This window comes from Saimiri boliviensis, chromosome 2 (genome assembly GCF_048565385.1).
Source record: "Saimiri boliviensis isolate mSaiBol1 chromosome 2, mSaiBol1.pri, whole genome shotgun sequence".
NCBI lineage: Eukaryota > Metazoa > Chordata > Mammalia > Primates > Cebidae > Saimiri > Saimiri boliviensis.
This window is the reverse complement of record NC_133450.1, coordinates 67,498,188-67,516,422: the sequence shown is the minus strand read 5'-3', so window position 1 is coordinate 67,516,422 and position 18,235 is coordinate 67,498,188. Positions and strand designations below refer to the sequence as shown.

Below are 18,235 nucleotides of genomic sequence, written 5' to 3'. Positions count from 1 at the left end.
GAGGTTGCGGTGAGCCGAGATCGCGCCATTGCACTCCAGCTTGGGTAACAAGAGTGAAACTCCGTCTCAAAAAAAAAATAATAATAATAATTGTTGAAGACTCCAAAGAGCTTTTATTCATGTGGGTTTTATCTGTCGGTATCTGACACATTAGAAATTAAAACTTGGAAGGGAGAACAACAGATGAGAGACAGAGAGGCCTGGCAGAATGAACTCCGGGTCCCACACCTCCTTAGCCTTTTGCTTCCACTTTACCTGAACCAGTCAACTCCCCTTTCACAACAGCTAATCTGGTTGGGTTTCTACCACTAGCAAATGAAAGAGGACTGAACAATATATCCAGAAAACAAAGAATTAGCTGAAGACAATAAATAATAAAGGATTAACTTGAGTGTAACAGAATGCTGTTTCCCCCCTATATTTGTCATCAGTTAATTGAGAGCCTACTGAAGAGTAATGAATATTACCATCACTGCCAACAGTTCTACAGTTGCCTTATGGGTTTCGAAGAACCTTCAAGTTTAGCGTTTCATTTAATTTTCAGTAGAATCCTATGAAGTATCTTGTCTCATACCCATTTTACAGATGAGAAAACTGAGATGTACAGTGCCTCAGTGACTTGTCACAGCGGTTAGGCAGCAGAGCCAAGACTAAATTCAAATCTTATTCTCTGAGTTCCCGTGGTCCGGTTCCCGCCTCACAGGATGCTTGCAGTTTTATGGGGCACAGACCCGTAGCACAAGGCTTCCCAGATTTAAAAATCCATCCTCCTGCGGGGATAGGGGAGCGATCAGCGTAGCAGATCCTCTAAATACCCACCGTGTCTGGCTCTGGTCTGTGTGGTTCGAAGAAAGGGGCACGAGTGAGGTTCGAGTTAGCACGGGAACCATTCTTTCCCAGGTCTGTGACCGAGGGGCTGCGGGTGGGGGGTCACAGTGGTACTGGGCATGGCCTGGGAGAGAAGCCGGATAATGCACTCTGCAGCTAACCCGTAGGCTGCGCCACAGCAGCGCCAAGGAAAGAAAGCATCTCTGCTCCGGGTCTCCGCGGAAGAGATGCGGGACTACGGGTTTCTGATTCTGGGGTCCTGGATTTGCAAGGCGCCCACACACAAAGAAATAACAAAGTTAAGTTCTGGCGGCTTGACCAGCAGAGTTCGAAACGCGGCCTCCCTTCCCAGCTCCGGTGGAAACGCCTCCACCCTCTCACCCCGCCCACAGCAGGTCTTTTATCCACTGGAGCCGCCAGGACAGTCCTCGCGGGGCACGCCCGAAGCTCCCCGGAGGAACTACAAGTCCCATGAAGCTTCGGGGAGCGGGCGGTGATGACGAAGCCCTCGCGGATTGGCAGTGCGGGGCGGGGCGCGCAGGCCTTCTCCGAGTGGAGGGGCGGGGCGAGGGGCGGGGCGAGCAGCGGCGGATTGACGGACACGCCCCCTCGCCCCCGGCCCCCTCCCCGCCTCTCTCCGCCGCCTCTTCTGGCTCCCGGGTCAGAGGGCCGGAGCGAGAAGATGGCGAAGACGTACGATTATCTGTTCAAGCTGCTGCTGATCGGCGATTCGGGGGTGGGCAAGACCTGCCTTCTGTTCCGCTTCTCAGAGGACGCCTTTAACACCACCTTCATCTCCACCATCGGTGAGGGAGGGGCTGCGGCCCGGGACCGGGGAGAGAATTGGGGGGCGGGTACGAGGGGATGGGAAGAGGGCGGGGGGCGCTTGGGAGCCCGGGAGAGGAGACCCCGGGGACTCAGGGTGGCGGGGGCACTGAGAGGGGCGAGGGCGTGAGGGAGAGGGGCGAGCGGGGCGAGCGGAGACCTGAGGTTGGGGCAAAGGGGGAACTTGGGGGCAAAGGAAGGGGAAGGGGTACAGACGAACAAGGAATTGGGGGTTTGGGGGAACGGGAGGGTTCGGAGACTGACAGGCAGGGGTGAAAGAGGGACAAAATGTGTTGGGGGGAAGACGCAGGAAATCTCATGTAGCGAGAGAAGGGGATAGTGGACGTGAGAATGGATTAAAAGACAAGAGAGGAAGGAAATGTGAAAGGGGAAATGAGGGGTGGGGGGAATGAGAGGGATGTGAAGTAAAGGGACAGACGACACAAGGGACAGAGAGGTGAGAGCCAGGCAATTGGAAGGGAATTCAGGGGAATGAGCGGTCAGGAGGTGAGGAAGAAGGGGGACGCTGGCCATAGGAGGTCTGGACAGAGATGTCGTAGGAGGGGGCAGAGGAAAATTGCAGGTGGAAGAAGAGTTCAAGGGACCAGAGGGCGGAATGAGGATACTTGGTGGAGAAAGTAAAGGAGAGCTGGGTGTGAGACAGAAAGGAAAAGCAGAAGCAACATCGTAGTAAAGGGAGGTTGAGCAGAGAAGACTGGAGATGGAAAAGGGAGGAAATGGAAAGTAGTAGCGTGCAGGACTAGTTCCAGTAACTGATTACCATTTTCTCTTTACTTCCTTTGGGTCAAGTGCAGGAGAAAGCAAAATGTGACTAATGATGGAATAATGTCTATAGAGCGTTAATTTGTTCTGTGATTGTTAATGGATGTTAGGGGAATTGGTGACTTTTGGAAATGATGTGGTCAGGAAAATATGGTTCACCTCCTTACTACCATCTCCTGAGAAGCAAGTCTTCTCGGTATTTTAAGTCCTTGGGTTTGAATGTTTAACAACTTCTCAGCCAAGGAATTGATCTTACATTCTGCCCACCTCCCGCCTCCCTGTATATTTTGCTTTGGTTCTAATCATTGTTAAATGAATCACAACATGTGATGTCCCTCCCAGTTACTTCCAATTGATTCAAGAGTTTTTCTGATCTTGGCTGGAGCTGTCCTTCCAACTTTTGTACTGGGAGACACTGTGTTCAGGTAACAAGATCTCTCAACTGACCGTAAACTGAAGACCGAGTCAAAGCTGGTTTTAAGCTCTTAGAAATGAACACCTTAACATCGTTTTCTCCTGTTAAATAGCTGCAGATTAATTAAGTACCTTAAGAATCTCAGCTCCCCTTGGTTGTCTTGGTGATGTTTCTGGCCTCTAATAATAGCTTATTTAGGCATCTTTCATATGGTTCTTACAGCATATTTCACCGTGAATTTCTGGGTTGGGAAATAATAGGGAGCTAGGGCTTTGGTAATACATATGTTTACATATTTGTGTGTTTTTAAGCATAATTTATATTTTTGTAAAAGAGAGTATTTGGTATAGAGCACTCTTTAAGTATTAGAAAAGTCTGTGGTTGGTTTGTTCATTCTGGCGTCTTTCATATAGATTGAATGGTCTAAAACCTCCTATGATGTCTGGGCTTAGGGAAGTTTGAATTGCAAGTTCTTGGCAGTCAGTCTTGAGTGGGACTTTTTCTTTTCTGAGAAAGCACATTTTAAATGTCATCTCTCAAGTATAAGCCTAAGATTTGGTGGTAGCTCTTGGTACAGCAACTGAAGGGCGTTAATTTTGAACACATATTAATTACAAAGCCTCAGCGATTTTTCATTGTCGAATGCATACTGCAATACAGATGGTAAAGGGTAATTTCTAACAAGTTGAGTGGGTGTCCTTTTGTCCATTCCGTGTTTGATCCTCCGAGGAGTATCTCCTGCCTTGAAAGTAAGTGAATCTTGCGGATGTTGTTTCTCTTAAGTTTCTTGGATGACTTGCTTGTTTGTAACATTTTTATTCATTTTCTCTGTTTTTCCTTATTTTTTGTCCTGTGTTTCCTGTAAGGATGTCTGCTTCCTTTTAAAATAGTAGCTTTTAAAAATTACTTTTCCTTTTGAAGGATTCAAGTCTGTGAGTCAATTTCAAAAAAAAAAAAAAACACGATGGAAATGAGGCTCTTGAGGATTAACAGCTATGAAGGCGTGAAAAGGAGCGCCCTGAAACAGGTTAGAATAGGAAGTGGACATTAAAAGGAGGTGAATCTCATGGAAGATCTGGGTCTTTATATTTTCTGTGAGGTGGATGTGGTAAAAAGAGGTTGTGAACTGTGTCTTCAGTTGATATGGAGGAGGGGAAATCCCATACCTCTTATTTAACCCCGGAGCTCCAACAGAAAGTGGTAGCACACTGCCTTCAGACAGCAGAATTTATATACCTGAAACCTAATGCTCTGCAGTCAAAATTAAGCTGGGAAAATAAGGTGAATGTTAGCACCATTCTGGTTCCACAGAGTCTTCACTGCTTACAAGTATAAATTTTGGGTGTTCGAATCTCTAGCAGCCACTTCCCCAGGCCTCTCACCTCATTCCCAGGTGATCTGAAGTTGTTGAGGTGACAGTTGGTGGACCATCTCCTCCCTAGTCATGAAGTACCTAGGTATGTAAGTTCCTGGGCTTTTCTGACTGGGTTTTGATGAGGTCTGCCACAGCGTTGCTGACAACACTTGATAAGCTCTGTATCACATGGAAGAGATGTATTTCTTAACGCCTGGGGTGTGTGTGTGTGTGTGTGTGTGTGTGTGTGTGTGTGTGTGTTGGTAGATATGTATGGGTGTCTGTTTCTTCCCATGAAGATACATTTTAAGTCTTAATTTTGCTTTGTCAAAGTTATAGTAGTTTTAATAATGGGAATCTGCCATCTTTCAACACTGTTTTCATAGGGGTTTTGTCATTATGCAGGGGAGGAGACAATAGTCATTTTGATTCCAGATATAGTTGTCTCACAGATACTTTCTTCTTCTCACTTCTCTAAGGTCCTGGCTGGGTGTGGTGGCCCACGCTTGTAATCCTAGCACTTTGGGAGACTGAGATGGGAGGGAGGATCGCATGAAGCCAGGAGTTCCAAGACCAGCCTGGGGAACATATTGAGACCCTGTCTCTACAAAAATACAAAAATTCACCAAACATGGTGGGGTGTGCCTGTAGTCCTAGCTACTTGGGAGGCTCGGGCAGGAAGATCACTTGAGGCCAGGAGTTTGACACCAGTCTAGGCAACATAGTAAGACCCCATCTCTACAAAGAGTAGATTAAAAAATTAGCCAGGTGGAGTGGTACACAGCTGTAGTACTAGCTACTCAGAAGGCTGAGGCAGGAGGATCACTTGAGCCCAGGAGTTCAAGGTTACAGTAAGCTATAATCGCACCGCTGTACTCCAGCCTGGGAGATAGAGCGAGATTCTGTCTCTAAAAAATAAATAGATAGGCCAGGTGCCATGGCTTACACCAGTAATCTCAGCACTTTGGAAGGTCGAGGCAGGCAGATCACGAGGTCAAGAGATCGAGACCATCCTGGCCAACACGGTAAAACCTGCCTTGACTAAAAATACAAAAAATTAGCTGAGCATGGTGGCACATGCCTGTAGTCCCAGCTACTTGGGAGGCTGAGGCAGGAGAATTGCTTGAACATGGGAGGCAGAGATTGCAGTCAGCCAAGATCGCACCACTGCACTCCAGCCTGAGCGACAGAGCAAGACCCCGTCTCAAAAATAAATAGGTAGATAGATAAGTAAATAAAGTCTTGCTGTCTTCTTTGATATCCCAGGTTCTTTCATTTCCTTTTTGCTTTTTGGAGGGTGGTGGAAGGTAGATTTTCTTTTATCCGACTTATTGAGGATCTTCTAGTATATCTGTCAATAATATTAGTTAACTATGGATAAGGGATGTTTTATCCATTTGAAATTATTGGTCCAGTGCCTAGGACCAACTAGCCTTTCAGTTCAAATGTTTGAAAACGGAGGTTTTTTTAATTGGCTCTAAAAAACCCTTATGTAATTATAATTAACATTTAATTAAGTGTCTGTAAAATGTAACATTAAGACAACTAGGAATGGCAACACAGTTAGCTATAGATTATATTTCCTATGGGAAATGGATGCATTTTAATATTGATATGAGAGCCTACTGACATCTTGAAATGCTCTGGACAGAACAAGGTGCTGGTTGAACAAAAAAGAGATAGCCCAGCCCTGTCCTCTGACAGGAGAATCAGAGCTTCCCTTTGCCATCTCTCTCCTGCCCTGCCCCCTTCTTCCTGTTAGGTATTTCCTGAGTGGTTTCATTATTTAGTATAGTCATAGTTTAAGAGCAGAAAGAGCCCTAGAAATTATCTACTTTATTCCTGTCTCAACTTTATAAATAAAAACAATGAGGGTTTAATTGACACCCTCAAAATTACACACCTGATTATAGCAGATCCTGTGGTGAAACCTCAAATCCGAGTCTGTGTCACTTTTCACAACTGAGCTGCTACTATTCCTAATCAGTATGATTGTCCCCATAAATTCAAGTCATCACCTATTCCAGGGACGAATTAGAGTTTGCGCATATGCCTTTATGTGAGGAAAGTTAAGATATTTCCATTTTGATTAGCCAGTTGTGTTCAGGTGAATAGCAAATGTAACTACAATGCTCAGTTGGAGTTTATACTGGAATGACAGCGCATAGCTGTCCTTTGTCCTTTCTTTCTGTGTCTGTAGTTTCAGGTTAGGAGATCAAAGTGTATCCCATCATTAGAATTTCTTCCATATGTAAAATAACTAATGAAATCATATTAATGAGGGTATGTTGCTAATTGTCACAACTTAGTCTCATCAGAGTAATTTTAGACATTTTATTCTGTAACACGCATATTTTTCTTGGGTTCACTTTCCTTAAAATCAGGGTTTAGCACACTATAGCCCATGGGCCAAGCGTGACCTGCAGCCTGTTTTTTGTGCAGATCACAGGCTAAAAATGGCTTTTCCATGGTTTAAAGGTTGCTAAAAAATAAAACAGTATGCAAAAGAGACCATAAGTGTCCCACAAAGCTTGAAAATATTTACTAACTGGTTCTTTGTAGAAAGTTTGCTGACCGTTGCTTAAAATTAAAAACTGTTTTTGGTTGGTAGTATTTCAAAGCTTTTATCAAGACTTATTGACTGAAAAACAAACTTTGTCATATTTACATTTTTATCCAAGAATGATATCTACATTTGGCTGAGCATACTCCAGATATGTAGAGCAAGTTGATTTTCATTTTCATAGTTGTTTTCCTTGGTTTCGACTTCTCATACAAAAATATGCAAGGAACATGCAAGTTCAAATTGAACATTTTGTACATAAAGCCTTATTTTAATGTCATTGTGTTCTTTCAAAGCTGTCAGTGGATTTCCCATCTAAGCAATGGCTTTGATAACAACTCTGGTTCAGAAAAAGTAGGATTTGATACTTGATCATAAAGGGTTAAACTCCTCTCAATCAGTGTTCTAGTGAATGAAAAAAGCCTTCCTACATCTGAAGGATGGGCATGGGGAAACTGAGTCTTGGGTACAACTATGAATCTGTCTGAAGACCATGTACTTTAATGAAGAGCTTCACCAGCTGCTTTGCAGGCAGCGAGTCAGGGAGGAGGTTCTCTTGGCAACAGCAGCGAGATTGTTTGGATCCACTGAGAAAAGCTGGAGGGAAATAGGTTTAGATATTGTTTTAGAGGGAAATAAGTCCAGTCTTTGAGGACAAGGAAAAATTTAGCAATATCTTTTTGAATCGAATCATAGATCCTGAAGTAGATGGGCCTGAGGCTGGCTGTGCTCTAGGTCCGCCTGTCTGCACCCAGCTCTGGACATCAGCTCTCCTGTGTGTGTTAGTATTGTTACTTGAGAATATTTTGCAGGAATAGAGTTTTCATAGCATGAGAAGAGGGTTGGGGTGAGGATGGGGAAGTAGATTTTAGGTGGTGAGTAACGTTGTGGAGTATGATATCACTAAGCTTCAGAAATGCAAGCAGCCATGGACGCATACAAAGGGAAATTCAAGGTAAGATTGTCGATTCTGGCTGCCTAGGTTAGGGGTTGCAGACTCAACTGGGTCTGGTGGGAACGATGAATAAGGGGATTGGCCCCAAATGGGAAGCAGCAGGGTGTGATGTGGACCCTGTATTATATGTATTCCCTCTCTCAGGGAGTGGCTGCTTTTCATTTTCAGCTTTGTTGTTGCCTTGCTGGAAAAGCATCACATATTTGAAGATTAGCTGAAAATTACTCATAAAAACCCAACTTTAGGGGCAATTAATTAAAAAAAAAAAAAAACCCAAAGCAAACAAAAAACAATGTGAGGGCCATTACAGTAAGGGCCAAGCAGACATGTCTGTGAGCTAGATGAGGCCTGTGAGCTACCAGCTTGTAAAGTAGGCGTGGCCATCAAGGATGGATGGTGGTTATGGTACTTTAAAATAGATCCTTTATCAGACCTGGTCTTGGCATGAAAAAGCATTAAATTATTTTCATTTTCCAGGCAGATGAAGTGGACTATTAGGTTTGGCATTATGGAGACAGTGTGTTGAAGTAAGAGCAATGGGCATCTGCTGCTCTAGTTTTGTGGTCTTTGGGGAGTCAGTTATCCTTCTAGGGCCATAGTTCCTCCAATTATAACAAAGTGTAAGAATACTGTATCTACCTTTCATCGTTGCTGTGAGCTCCTTAAGGCAAAAATCAAGTCACATTCACCTTTTAAATCTCCAAGGCCTGTATTAAATGTCTGGAGGGATGAATTGTGAAAGCCCTATATGAGCTGGAAAGCATAGCTTGAATTTGTTACTATTCTCTTTCACTGTATTATAGATGATTAGATGATATTTGAGTTAACATGAAAAGAAAGTGTTTAATTTGAATTCTTAACACAGGAATGTTACTTCCCCCAGTATAAAATGCTGCATATCTTTCTATAATCAGTTTTAAAGGGTTGTTTTAGAATATCAAAGATATTTCACTTATCTTTCAGTCTCCATAATAAGCTGTTTTAACACCCAGCTTCCAACCCCCCACTAACATAAATACCAAATAGAAAATGAGTGAAATCACTGGGTTTGCATTATAAGAGCCATTTCAGCTTTGTCTCTGCCCATTAGCTTCAAACAATGCAACAGATGCCTGTTAACAGTTTCATGCCCATTTTTAATTAGCAGATGGAGCTGTGTTTGTGTCTGTGTTCTGCCCAGCACTCATCTGAGTGACAGGGTAGTGGGTGGATTAGACCTGGACTGGGCGTTTGGGTTGAATAAGGCCAAATTCTATTTTTGAAAATATTTATGTAAACATTTTTATATAGACCCTTTGTATGTCTCACTGGAATAGCATATGTCTATAGTACATTGATGTTTATGGTTATGTTTTCTTCTTGTCTTACAGGAAAAAAAATGATCATTTTATAGTTTAAATAAAGGTTTTCTTTAGTCTCAAAACTGTCATGAAGTGGCTTTCTTTTCATTTCTCTCTCTTTCTCTCTCTCTCTCTCTCTCTTTCTTTTTCAACAGTCTTGCCCTGTCGCCAGGCTGGAGCAATCTCAGCTTACTGCAACCTCTACCTCCTGGTCTCCAGGAGTCCTCCTGCCTTAGCCTCCAGAGTAGCTGGGACCACAGGTGTACACTACCATGCCTGGTTAATTTTTGTATTTTTTATAAAGACAAGGTTTCTATGTGTTGTCCAGGCTGGTCTCGAACTTCTGAGCTCAAGTGATCCATGTGCTTCGGCCTCCCAAAGTGTTAGGATTACAGGTGTGAGCCACCATACCTGGTTGAAGTGGCTTTCTTTAAAGATCCATTTCAATATTTTGGCATAGTATGTTGAAGAATGTGCAAAGCTGGGATGAAAAATGTCGATATTGATAGATTGGTAGTGACTGCCAGGAATGCTATGCTCTGTTCAGTGCTGAGGTCCCCAGAGAGTCAGCATAGCTGAGGGCTGTGATGGATTCCTATTGACTGCCATGGAACAGGGCAAGAGAGGGCAGGTGGCAACTTGCTATACATTTGCTGTTTTCTAAAATGAATAGGTAGCTATTTGCTGTCTAACATGTTATGGCTAAATTTCAGTATTAGTAATATTATTAGTAAATAACGATTAGATATAGTATGTCTGGAGAGGTGCCCTTTTCCTATGTTCAGTTTTATGTTTTGGGATTTTTCTTATTTCCAGTTGAATTAATAAGAACCTGAAAGGAGGTAGGCACCTGATTGTCCTTAGAGGAAGAAACAAATCTGCTTTTCAAAAAAAGTTACCTAGTTGCTTGGCACTTTGGGAAGCCACGTAAAGTGGTGGAAACAGTTCTCCACAGCAGCTTACTTAGCTGTGATGAAAGTATTTTCTTGCTGTCCTACTTGTAGCATTTAGCATTAGTTTAATTAAGCACTTTCGATATTTACCTGTTACTACAACTTTGGACATTTTCCAGGGAGCTCTAATCTTCCTCGGCCCCGAATTTTAATTCTTGGCTCTCAGGGAGAATGCCTACACTCTGCTTGTTATCATGTTCACCACATTTGGGCTCGCAACCACTGAAAAAGCCTGGGTAATGGTGCTGCTTGTGGTCTCCTGGCAGCACTGCAGGGTTTCAGAGCACATTGCAAAAGCTGAATTAGGTGGGGGATCCCACTTCATCGTGATAAAAACCATCCACAGAGCTGTTAAGCAACGTGTAGTATTGCACGGCCTTCTGCTGGCAGAGCTAGGACTGGTGTGGCTTCCCATATCACGTTATAATTTTGCACTTTTGCAAAGAACTTGGTGGTAATTATTTTAATAAATCATAGTTAATATCCTGATGTATAAGGCGGAAAGACAATCTTTGAAGATGTATGATCAAGTTTTAATGTGAAATATTGGATGCTTTATTAAAAGTTGAATTGTAAATTCATTTCTTACACAATATTTGTTAATGTGGGATGGATATTGCAACATACTCTAATCTCCTTACACACACATACATATGAATACGCCAAATCCATTACAAGAAAAAAAGAGTTTGTGTTGTGAGATGTTAGTGACTAACCCTTCTGTAATTTGTTTATTGCTTATAAATTTGGATGTGATCGCTTTTTGTGGTTTTCAACAAGGAATCTTTTACTTTTTCTCTTCTAGAGATCTCTGAGTAAAATCTTGATACAGCATGGAAAACAATTTTTTATTGAGAGTCAAGTGTTTTACTTTTGGAATGATTCCAACCACTTTCTTATTTCATTGTCCCTTAGCACCTCACCCATACCAAGGTTTAAGGAGAGAGGATTAGGCTGGGGAGAGAGAAATGAAAACATCTCCCCTCCCTCATCTGTTTCTTTGGCTACTTGGTTCAGTGTGTTTTTGCTTTTGTTAGCCGTTGGAGCAAACTATTAGGTGAAGAGTTAGAAACTTCTCTGTAGAATAGTTTGAGAATTAATAGTGACCTTTGACTTTTATATTTCTCTTATATTGTTTAGAACTAGATGATTTTAAAAAATTGGTGCCAGTCTCAGTCATAGCCAGTAATAAACACAGACCAGGGTGTTGTCTGCAAACAAAATAATTTGAGTTATTGCATTCCCTATTTTGTCTACTTGTTTTGAAAATTTACAACCTTTTAGAAGCACGAAAAACTTGTGGAAAAAGTGAAATGATTTCTTTCACATACACAAAATTCCATTATAATCAAGTTGAAAAACTTGCATATATAAGCATATATATTATATATATAAGTATATATAATATCATCAGAGGTATGTCTTTACTTTGGCCCTTCAGCCTTCAACTTTGTTTTTTTCTTTTTTTTTTTTTTTTGAGACTTGGTCACCAGGCTGGAATGAGTGGCCTCCTGTGTATCACCCCACCCAGCTGATTTTTGTATTTTTTGTGGAAACTTGGTTTCATCATGTTGCCCAGGTTGGTCTTGAACTCCTGAGCTCAAGTGATCTGCCCATCTCGACCTCCCAAAGTGCTAGGATTACAGGTATGAACCACCATTCCCAGCCAGCCTTTACCTTTGATAAGCACTATTACCTTTTAAATTTATGTTGTGCTCTTATTGTATGATTCACCAGTTTTTCTTCAAGTTATCTCTTAATTCGTATTTTAAAAAATATGTAGGGCTGTGAAAAACAATTGGTTTGTGTTTTGAGTTACTCATGGCACAAGCCCTTCCTGAAAACCTCAGACTAGCCTGTTTTCTGATCACGAAGGGTGAGTGCAGGCCTCAGTCTTCAGATCTCTTCTAGCTGCAGCATTCTGTGAGTCTATGAAATCAAACAATGTGTATAAAAGGGTTTGTCCTTTTCTTTCTTCAGTAAATGATTGTGGATGAGGATTCTCTGCACTGGTAGACACTAGTGTTTTGATGACATGAAGATGGAGGAAGTAGCATTAGTTAATTCAAACAAGCCTGTATTGATCTTGTAAATTGGCTAAAATCTTTGTTGTGCTAAAGGGACTGGTTAATGTTTTTGAATCCCATTCTTTAAATGCTTTGGTTTGAGTAATAAAGCTAAACATCCCCAGAAAAATAACTTCCTGAAAATTGTGAAAGTATTTCTTTGAGAAGAAATGTATAAAGCATTTTCAAATAATCTCATTTTCTTTCTGTAAAACTGGTCAGACTAGATACAGTGGCTCACACATGCAATCCCAGCACTTTGGGTGGCCAAGGAGGGAGGAGCCCTTGAGCCCAAGAGTTCAAGACCAGCCTGGGCAACGTAGACACCCATCACCCCAAAAGGATAAACAAGACAAGACAAAACAAACAAACAAACAAACAAAAAAAAAAACTCGTGGTGAGGTAGGTGGAAAATAATCTAAAATTATAGGAAGCCCTTTGCTGGTGCTAAATTTCCATTTGACAGATGATGGATCTAAGGCCTAGAGGTACCGGGGTTGCCCAAGGTCACACAATGCCTGACATTGAACATTCATTTTTAAATTTCAAATCTATTTTATCTTATACCCCAAGTGCCTTCATTTCTCTTGCTATGAAAAGACACTGATGGTTTGGCATACAGTCTGGGTGTAGTTAACATTTTGTGGGAGAACAGAAAGGAACTGGACTAGGAGATCTGGAATGACATCTTCGGCCCTTGATTAGCCTTTTGCTTTGGGGTTAAGAGGGAGTGGCTGGGGGTGGGTGAGTTCTTAACTAGAATTCCAAGAACCCCTTTCCTCCTTGCTTATGCAGTTGGGGGTGGGGATACTGTAGTGGTTTGTTAGTCAGCTACTCATGCCAAACATTAGGTCATGATCATTCTCACTAAATTCCCTCGTTCAACACTTTTTGGTCTGCAAAATTTTGAAAGGGGAGAGAGTTAGGGAGTATCCAGGCAATTTTAACACAATGATGAAAAGGCCTTCAAAGGAGTAAATTTACGTGTTTATGAGAGCATGCAGAAGAGAGGTTGGGGAAAGTTTCTAGGAGGGAATTACATAGCTCAGACTGGAACCTGAAGGAGGAGTTAGTTGGGTAGAACAGAAGAGAGTAAGAAGGGAGGCTCTCTGCCCGCCAGAGAGACCGCATAGCCCTTGAAGGAGGAACTTGAAGACATCTTGTTCGGCTGATGCCTCAGGTAAATGAGGGAAGTGACAAGAGGTGAAGTTGGGTCATTAGAGGGTAGAAGGGCTTCTAACCTTATTCAAGCGTCTGGACTTTATCTGGGAGCAGGAGGGAGCCACTGTGGGATCATATATGGGGAGGCCAATTAGTACGTTAAGAGACATTTCCCTTCACTTGGACCTTTGCCATTTACAAAGTACTTTCACTGGCCAGGCGCAGTGGCTCACACCTGTAATTCCAGCACTTTGGGAGGCCTAGGCAGGCGGATCACTTGATTGGGAGTTTGAGACCAGCCTGACCAACATGGAGAAACCCCGTCTTGTTAAAAAAAGCAAAAAAACAAAAAACAAAACAAAACAAAAAAACGCACACCAAAGTACTTTCACTTATGTTATTACTTTATATAAACTACTCAATAATCATATAAGGTAGAAGATGCTATCTCCTTGTTCTAGACAAGGTATCTAAAGTTTTGAGAGGATGATTGGCTTGATTAATCAAGTAAGAAGCTAGAGGGGCCAAAACATGAGCCTCACACTTCAGTTCTGGACTGCACTGTGTGTGCAACAGCCTGTTCCTCTCAAAACAGGCACTGGAGTTTTCCACGGGACGCTGTGTGTTGGGCACTTAGCCATAGGACCAGTCCCTTTCAGTGGTCTTTAAGAACTATTTAAACTGGCCAGCAAACCCTTGAAAAGTGTGTTGAGTGAAAAGATGAGATCAACCTCTCCTTGGACAAGCCTGGGTAACAGCTAGTGCAAACATGCATCAAGTTCCCTCTGGGGCCCCAGAGGTCAGTGGGCTTGTGGTTTTGGGCTGTCTCTTGGCTTCTAACTCAGGCCCTTAGCAAGCAATCAAATATGTGCACAGCAGAATGGAGACAGGATGGCACAGAGTTTAATTATGAATCTGACTCTTTTGTGAAAAGGAAACTAATGATATCAGAAATCTCAGTGTTGTCTGTCCACTTGGGGACTGTTGGTTTGTTATGCTTGCATGCTGTTGGCCTTAGACTACTAAGTGCTAGGAACAGCTACCTTAATTGTGAGCTTCCTTCCTTGCCAAAGGCTTCATTCATGTAAGCCTGTCCTTCTATTTGAGGGTGAAATTGCATCTACTCTAGCTTTTGTTTGTAAAAACCCTGTTTGGCAAAGTTTTCCTCCCAGACACAGTGGCATTGTAAACTAGATGAACACCTGATTTGTTTAAGTCTCCGTAATGCCACTGTGAGCCAGAAAGCAGAGAAGCCTAAGCAACTTGACTTTTGATATAACAAAGTCCACTTGATAAAACTCATAAGCTTGCCTCATAGGGAAGCCTCTGAGCCCTACCTTAGCCATTCCAGTCTTGATTTATGCGGTGATCATTGGTTTCTCTATGGCCCAAAAAGATTAGGAGCAGGGCTGAGAGCCTCTTGGAGGCAGGCCACCAACATCAGAGAAGAAAAAGTGACCGTGTGGGACTATGGAAATGACATTCAGTATATGACTTTAGATAAGTCCACAGTAAACTTCCTGAGCTTTTATTTCTTCATGTGTAAAAAGGAAATGTTCTAGATACACTGTAAAGTCTCTGTCAAAACTCTGATCCTAAGTTATCACCAATGGAGTCACTGACAAAATGGAAAAAGTAGACATAAGAACTCAAAATAATGGTGTAGATAAAGAACTTGTGCTTCTGAGATAGAAACTCCAAAGTTCAAATTCTCATTCTACTACTTCCTATTTGAGAGCCTTGGACAAATTATTCAACCATTGTCTTTATTATGAGAAGGATAGTAACTCCCTTGCAGGACTTGTTTTTTGTTTTTTTGAGAATTGAATACTGTTATTGTGTATATGATATGTTTGGCACATGGGAAGCACACACACACAAAATGTGTATAGATGTGTATGAATGAAATCAGTCCCTAGTTCACTGAGGGCAGGTCCAGACAGCTGTAAGAACCTTGGTAATCTTTGGGGGCTTGCTTCATTGTTACAGCGCTTGATTTTAATAAGAGTTAACAGTTATTGAGTGCTTACTGTATACCAAATACTGTTCTAGGCATTAACATTATTCATAGATTGAGCCATTTAATTCTCACAACAGTGTCTTAGTTGTGTTCTGTTATCCCCATTTTCCAAATGAGATAACTGAGGTACAGAATGGTTGAATAACCTTTCAAGATCACATAGCTAATAAAGTCTAGTTCCAGAATCCATTTTTAACCACCATACTTTTTTCTGTCCCGACAGTGACTCAGAAATATTTTTTCTGATTCATTATCTTCAGGGAGGTAGTATTGTGCAGGGTGAATTGTCAGTGCCACTTCTTACCAGCTGGATGACCTCGGTGAGTTTTTTAACCTGCGTGGTCTCTCTTAGTTCCTCTTCCCTGCAGAGGATTGTCGTGAGCCAGTTGAGTGAAGTACTGTGGTAAAGCATTAATGAAGCACAGGGCCTGTCATGCAGTCGGGCTCAGTATTTGGTGAGGATTTTCATTTTATCCAGGTAACGTAAGAAGCACCTGTTAGGATGAGTTCCATACAAAATATGAATGGGAGCATTCATTTTGGTTACTTAAAGGAATGTATATCAGTTTTCTAGAAAACTACTTCTTAATAAAGTTTAGGAACACATGCATTTTACAAAGCTAGAATTAGAAATATTTGTCTTCAAACTCATCCCCAGAGTGACAGTGATTATCCCTTATGTCAGCTGGTGTAAGGAGGCGTTGAAAATCAGCCCTTGACGGCTGGCTGTGGTGGCTCACGCCTGTAATCCCAGCACTCTGGGAGGCTGACACAGGCGGATCATGAGGTTAGGAGATCGAGACCATCTTGGCTAACATGTTGAAACCCCATCTCTACTAAAAATACAAAAAATTAGCTGGGTGTGGTGGTATGGTACGTGCCTGTAGTCCCAGCTACTTGGGAGGCTGAGGCAGGTGAATCACTTGAACCCAGGAGGCAGAGGTTGCAGTGAACCGAGATCGCAACACTACACTCCAGCGTGGGTGACAGAGCAAGACTCCGTCTAAAAAAAAAAAAAAAAAAAAAAAAAAAAAAAAAAATCAGCCCTTGACCTCAGTGCAGCGTGTTAGTGTAATATAAGGAGCAACTTCTTCCAATTGCTGCAGACTCTCAGGGCATCTTGAATTACCACTTTGGATGAAAACATAAACAAAAAACAGCATAGAATACCCCGTCTAGAAGGGACAAACATTTCCATTTAAATATTCTAGTTCAATACCCTCTGTTAAGGACCCTGAATTTTAAGTACAGTGAGTTTCTGAGTGAAATCTCCTGCATTTTAATGAGTTTGTTTGCATACATGAATTCGAACAATACATTAAATCTTAAAACACGGTAGCTGATTTTAATGGAGTAAATTGCCCAACTTGAAAGTTAGTTAATAGGTTTTTCTTTCCCTAATGATCAAGATTATACTTTCATCTCAGAAAAGTCATTAATCATACTTTTACAGTATCAATACGTGCTGTTAATTTCTTTTTCATCTTTAAACTGTCTCAAGAGATTTAGGAAAATAAATGTGCATAAAGTATGATTTCCCGCCTTTAACACTTTTTCTCATACAAGAATGAGAGCTGGGTGCAGTGGCACACACCTGTAATCCCAGCACTTTGGGAGGCTGAGGCAGGAAGCTCGCTTGAGCTCAGGAGTTCAAGACCAGTCTAGGCAACATAGGGAGACCTCATCTCTACAAAAAATAAAAAAATTAGCTCGTGTGGTCATGCGCCTATAGTCCCACCTACACAGAAGGCTGAGGTGAGAGGATTACTTGAGCCCAGGAGGTCAAGGCTGCAGTGAGCTATAATGGCACCACTGTATTCCAGCCTGGGCAACAGAGAGAGACCTTGTCTAAAATAAATAAATAAATAAATAAAGGATGCACACACACACACACACACACACACACACACACACACACACAGAGATGATAGTTGGTAGGGACAAGGGCAGGAAGGGGCTCAAACCAGTGTAAGTAAGGAGGACAGATTTTGTTCTGATTATAGTTCAAAGGGTTACATTCAGGGAAGTGACTTTTTTTTTTTTTTTTGGAGATAGAGTTTTGCTCTTGTTGCCCAGGTTGGTATGCAATGGCGCCATCTCAGCTCACTGCAACTTCCGCCTCCTGGGTTTAAGCAATTTTCCTGCCTCAGCCTCCTGAATAGCTGGGATTACAGGCGCCCGCCACAGTGCCTGGCTAATTTTTGTGTTTTTAGTAAAGACGGGGTTTTGCCATGTTGGCCAGGCTGGTCTTGAACTCCTAACCTGAGGTGATCTGCCTGCCTCGGCCTCCCAAATTGCTGGGGTTACAGGTGTGAGCCACCAAACCTGGCCTACACATTTTATTTTATTTCTTTCCTCTGAAAACATGTCAGGTTCATAAGAAGTGACACATTTGATTTATGATTTTAAAAGCAGTTTGAAGAGAGTTCATTTTGAAGTTTAATGGCACTGAAAAACCATGCCATGAAACCCTCTGGTCCAGTCTATTCCCTAAAATTTTGATGTACACAGAAAAGTATCTTGTAAAAAATGTTCAGATGGTAAGAGTTGTACTTTCTAATACAGCATGCAGATTTGTGATGGGGAGTTCAGTTCATGTGCAGTAAAAGCAGTGAAATGTGCCTAGATGGTGGAAGAGCCAGAGCTTTCAGGGCCTGTCATACCCAACTGGAAGCTCCCGAAGGACAGGAACTGTTACTGGCCTCTTCAGAGCTCCTTTGTCTGGTGCTCAGGCACACAGTATCTGTGGAATAAATGAACAAACACCATGTATTTCCTTCTGAGGATTGACTCTTAGGTACCTGCAGTAGTGATATCTCCCTCATTAGCACGTACATAAGCTTCAAAGCATGTGTAATTATCACCTATTAGTGCCTATGGTCTTTTCCTAGCTGTGAGAGCAATCAAATCAGCCCATTTCTTTTTTTACCCAGAGTATTTACCTATAGTAATAAATGTCTGCTAACTTCATT

The 18,235-nt window shown here is 42.1% G+C and overlaps 1 protein-coding gene and 1 long non-coding RNA gene across 3 annotated transcripts in view; both read left to right on the top strand.

The window, feature by feature from the left end:
- Window positions 1-1,442: 1,442 nt before the first annotated feature.
- The window catches only part of RAB8B (RAB8B, member RAS oncogene family), a 73,115-nt gene continuing 56,322 nt past the window's right edge, over window positions 1,443-18,235 (top strand). For both annotated transcript variants that reach the window (XM_074393508.1, XM_003939880.4), the window contains exon 1: window positions 1,443-1,634. In XM_074393508.1, the coding sequence (XP_074249609.1) occupies window positions 1,511-1,634 (124 nt within the window). In that variant the 5' untranslated portion in view covers window positions 1,443-1,510. The remainder of the gene's footprint in view (window positions 1,635-18,235) is intronic.
- The window catches only part of LOC141583583 (uncharacterized), a 39,165-nt gene continuing 22,878 nt past the window's right edge, over window positions 1,949-18,235 (top strand). The window contains exon 1 of the long non-coding RNA XR_012516239.1: window positions 1,949-17,785. This is a non-coding gene — a long non-coding RNA (uncharacterized LOC141583583). The remainder of the gene's footprint in view (window positions 17,786-18,235) is intronic.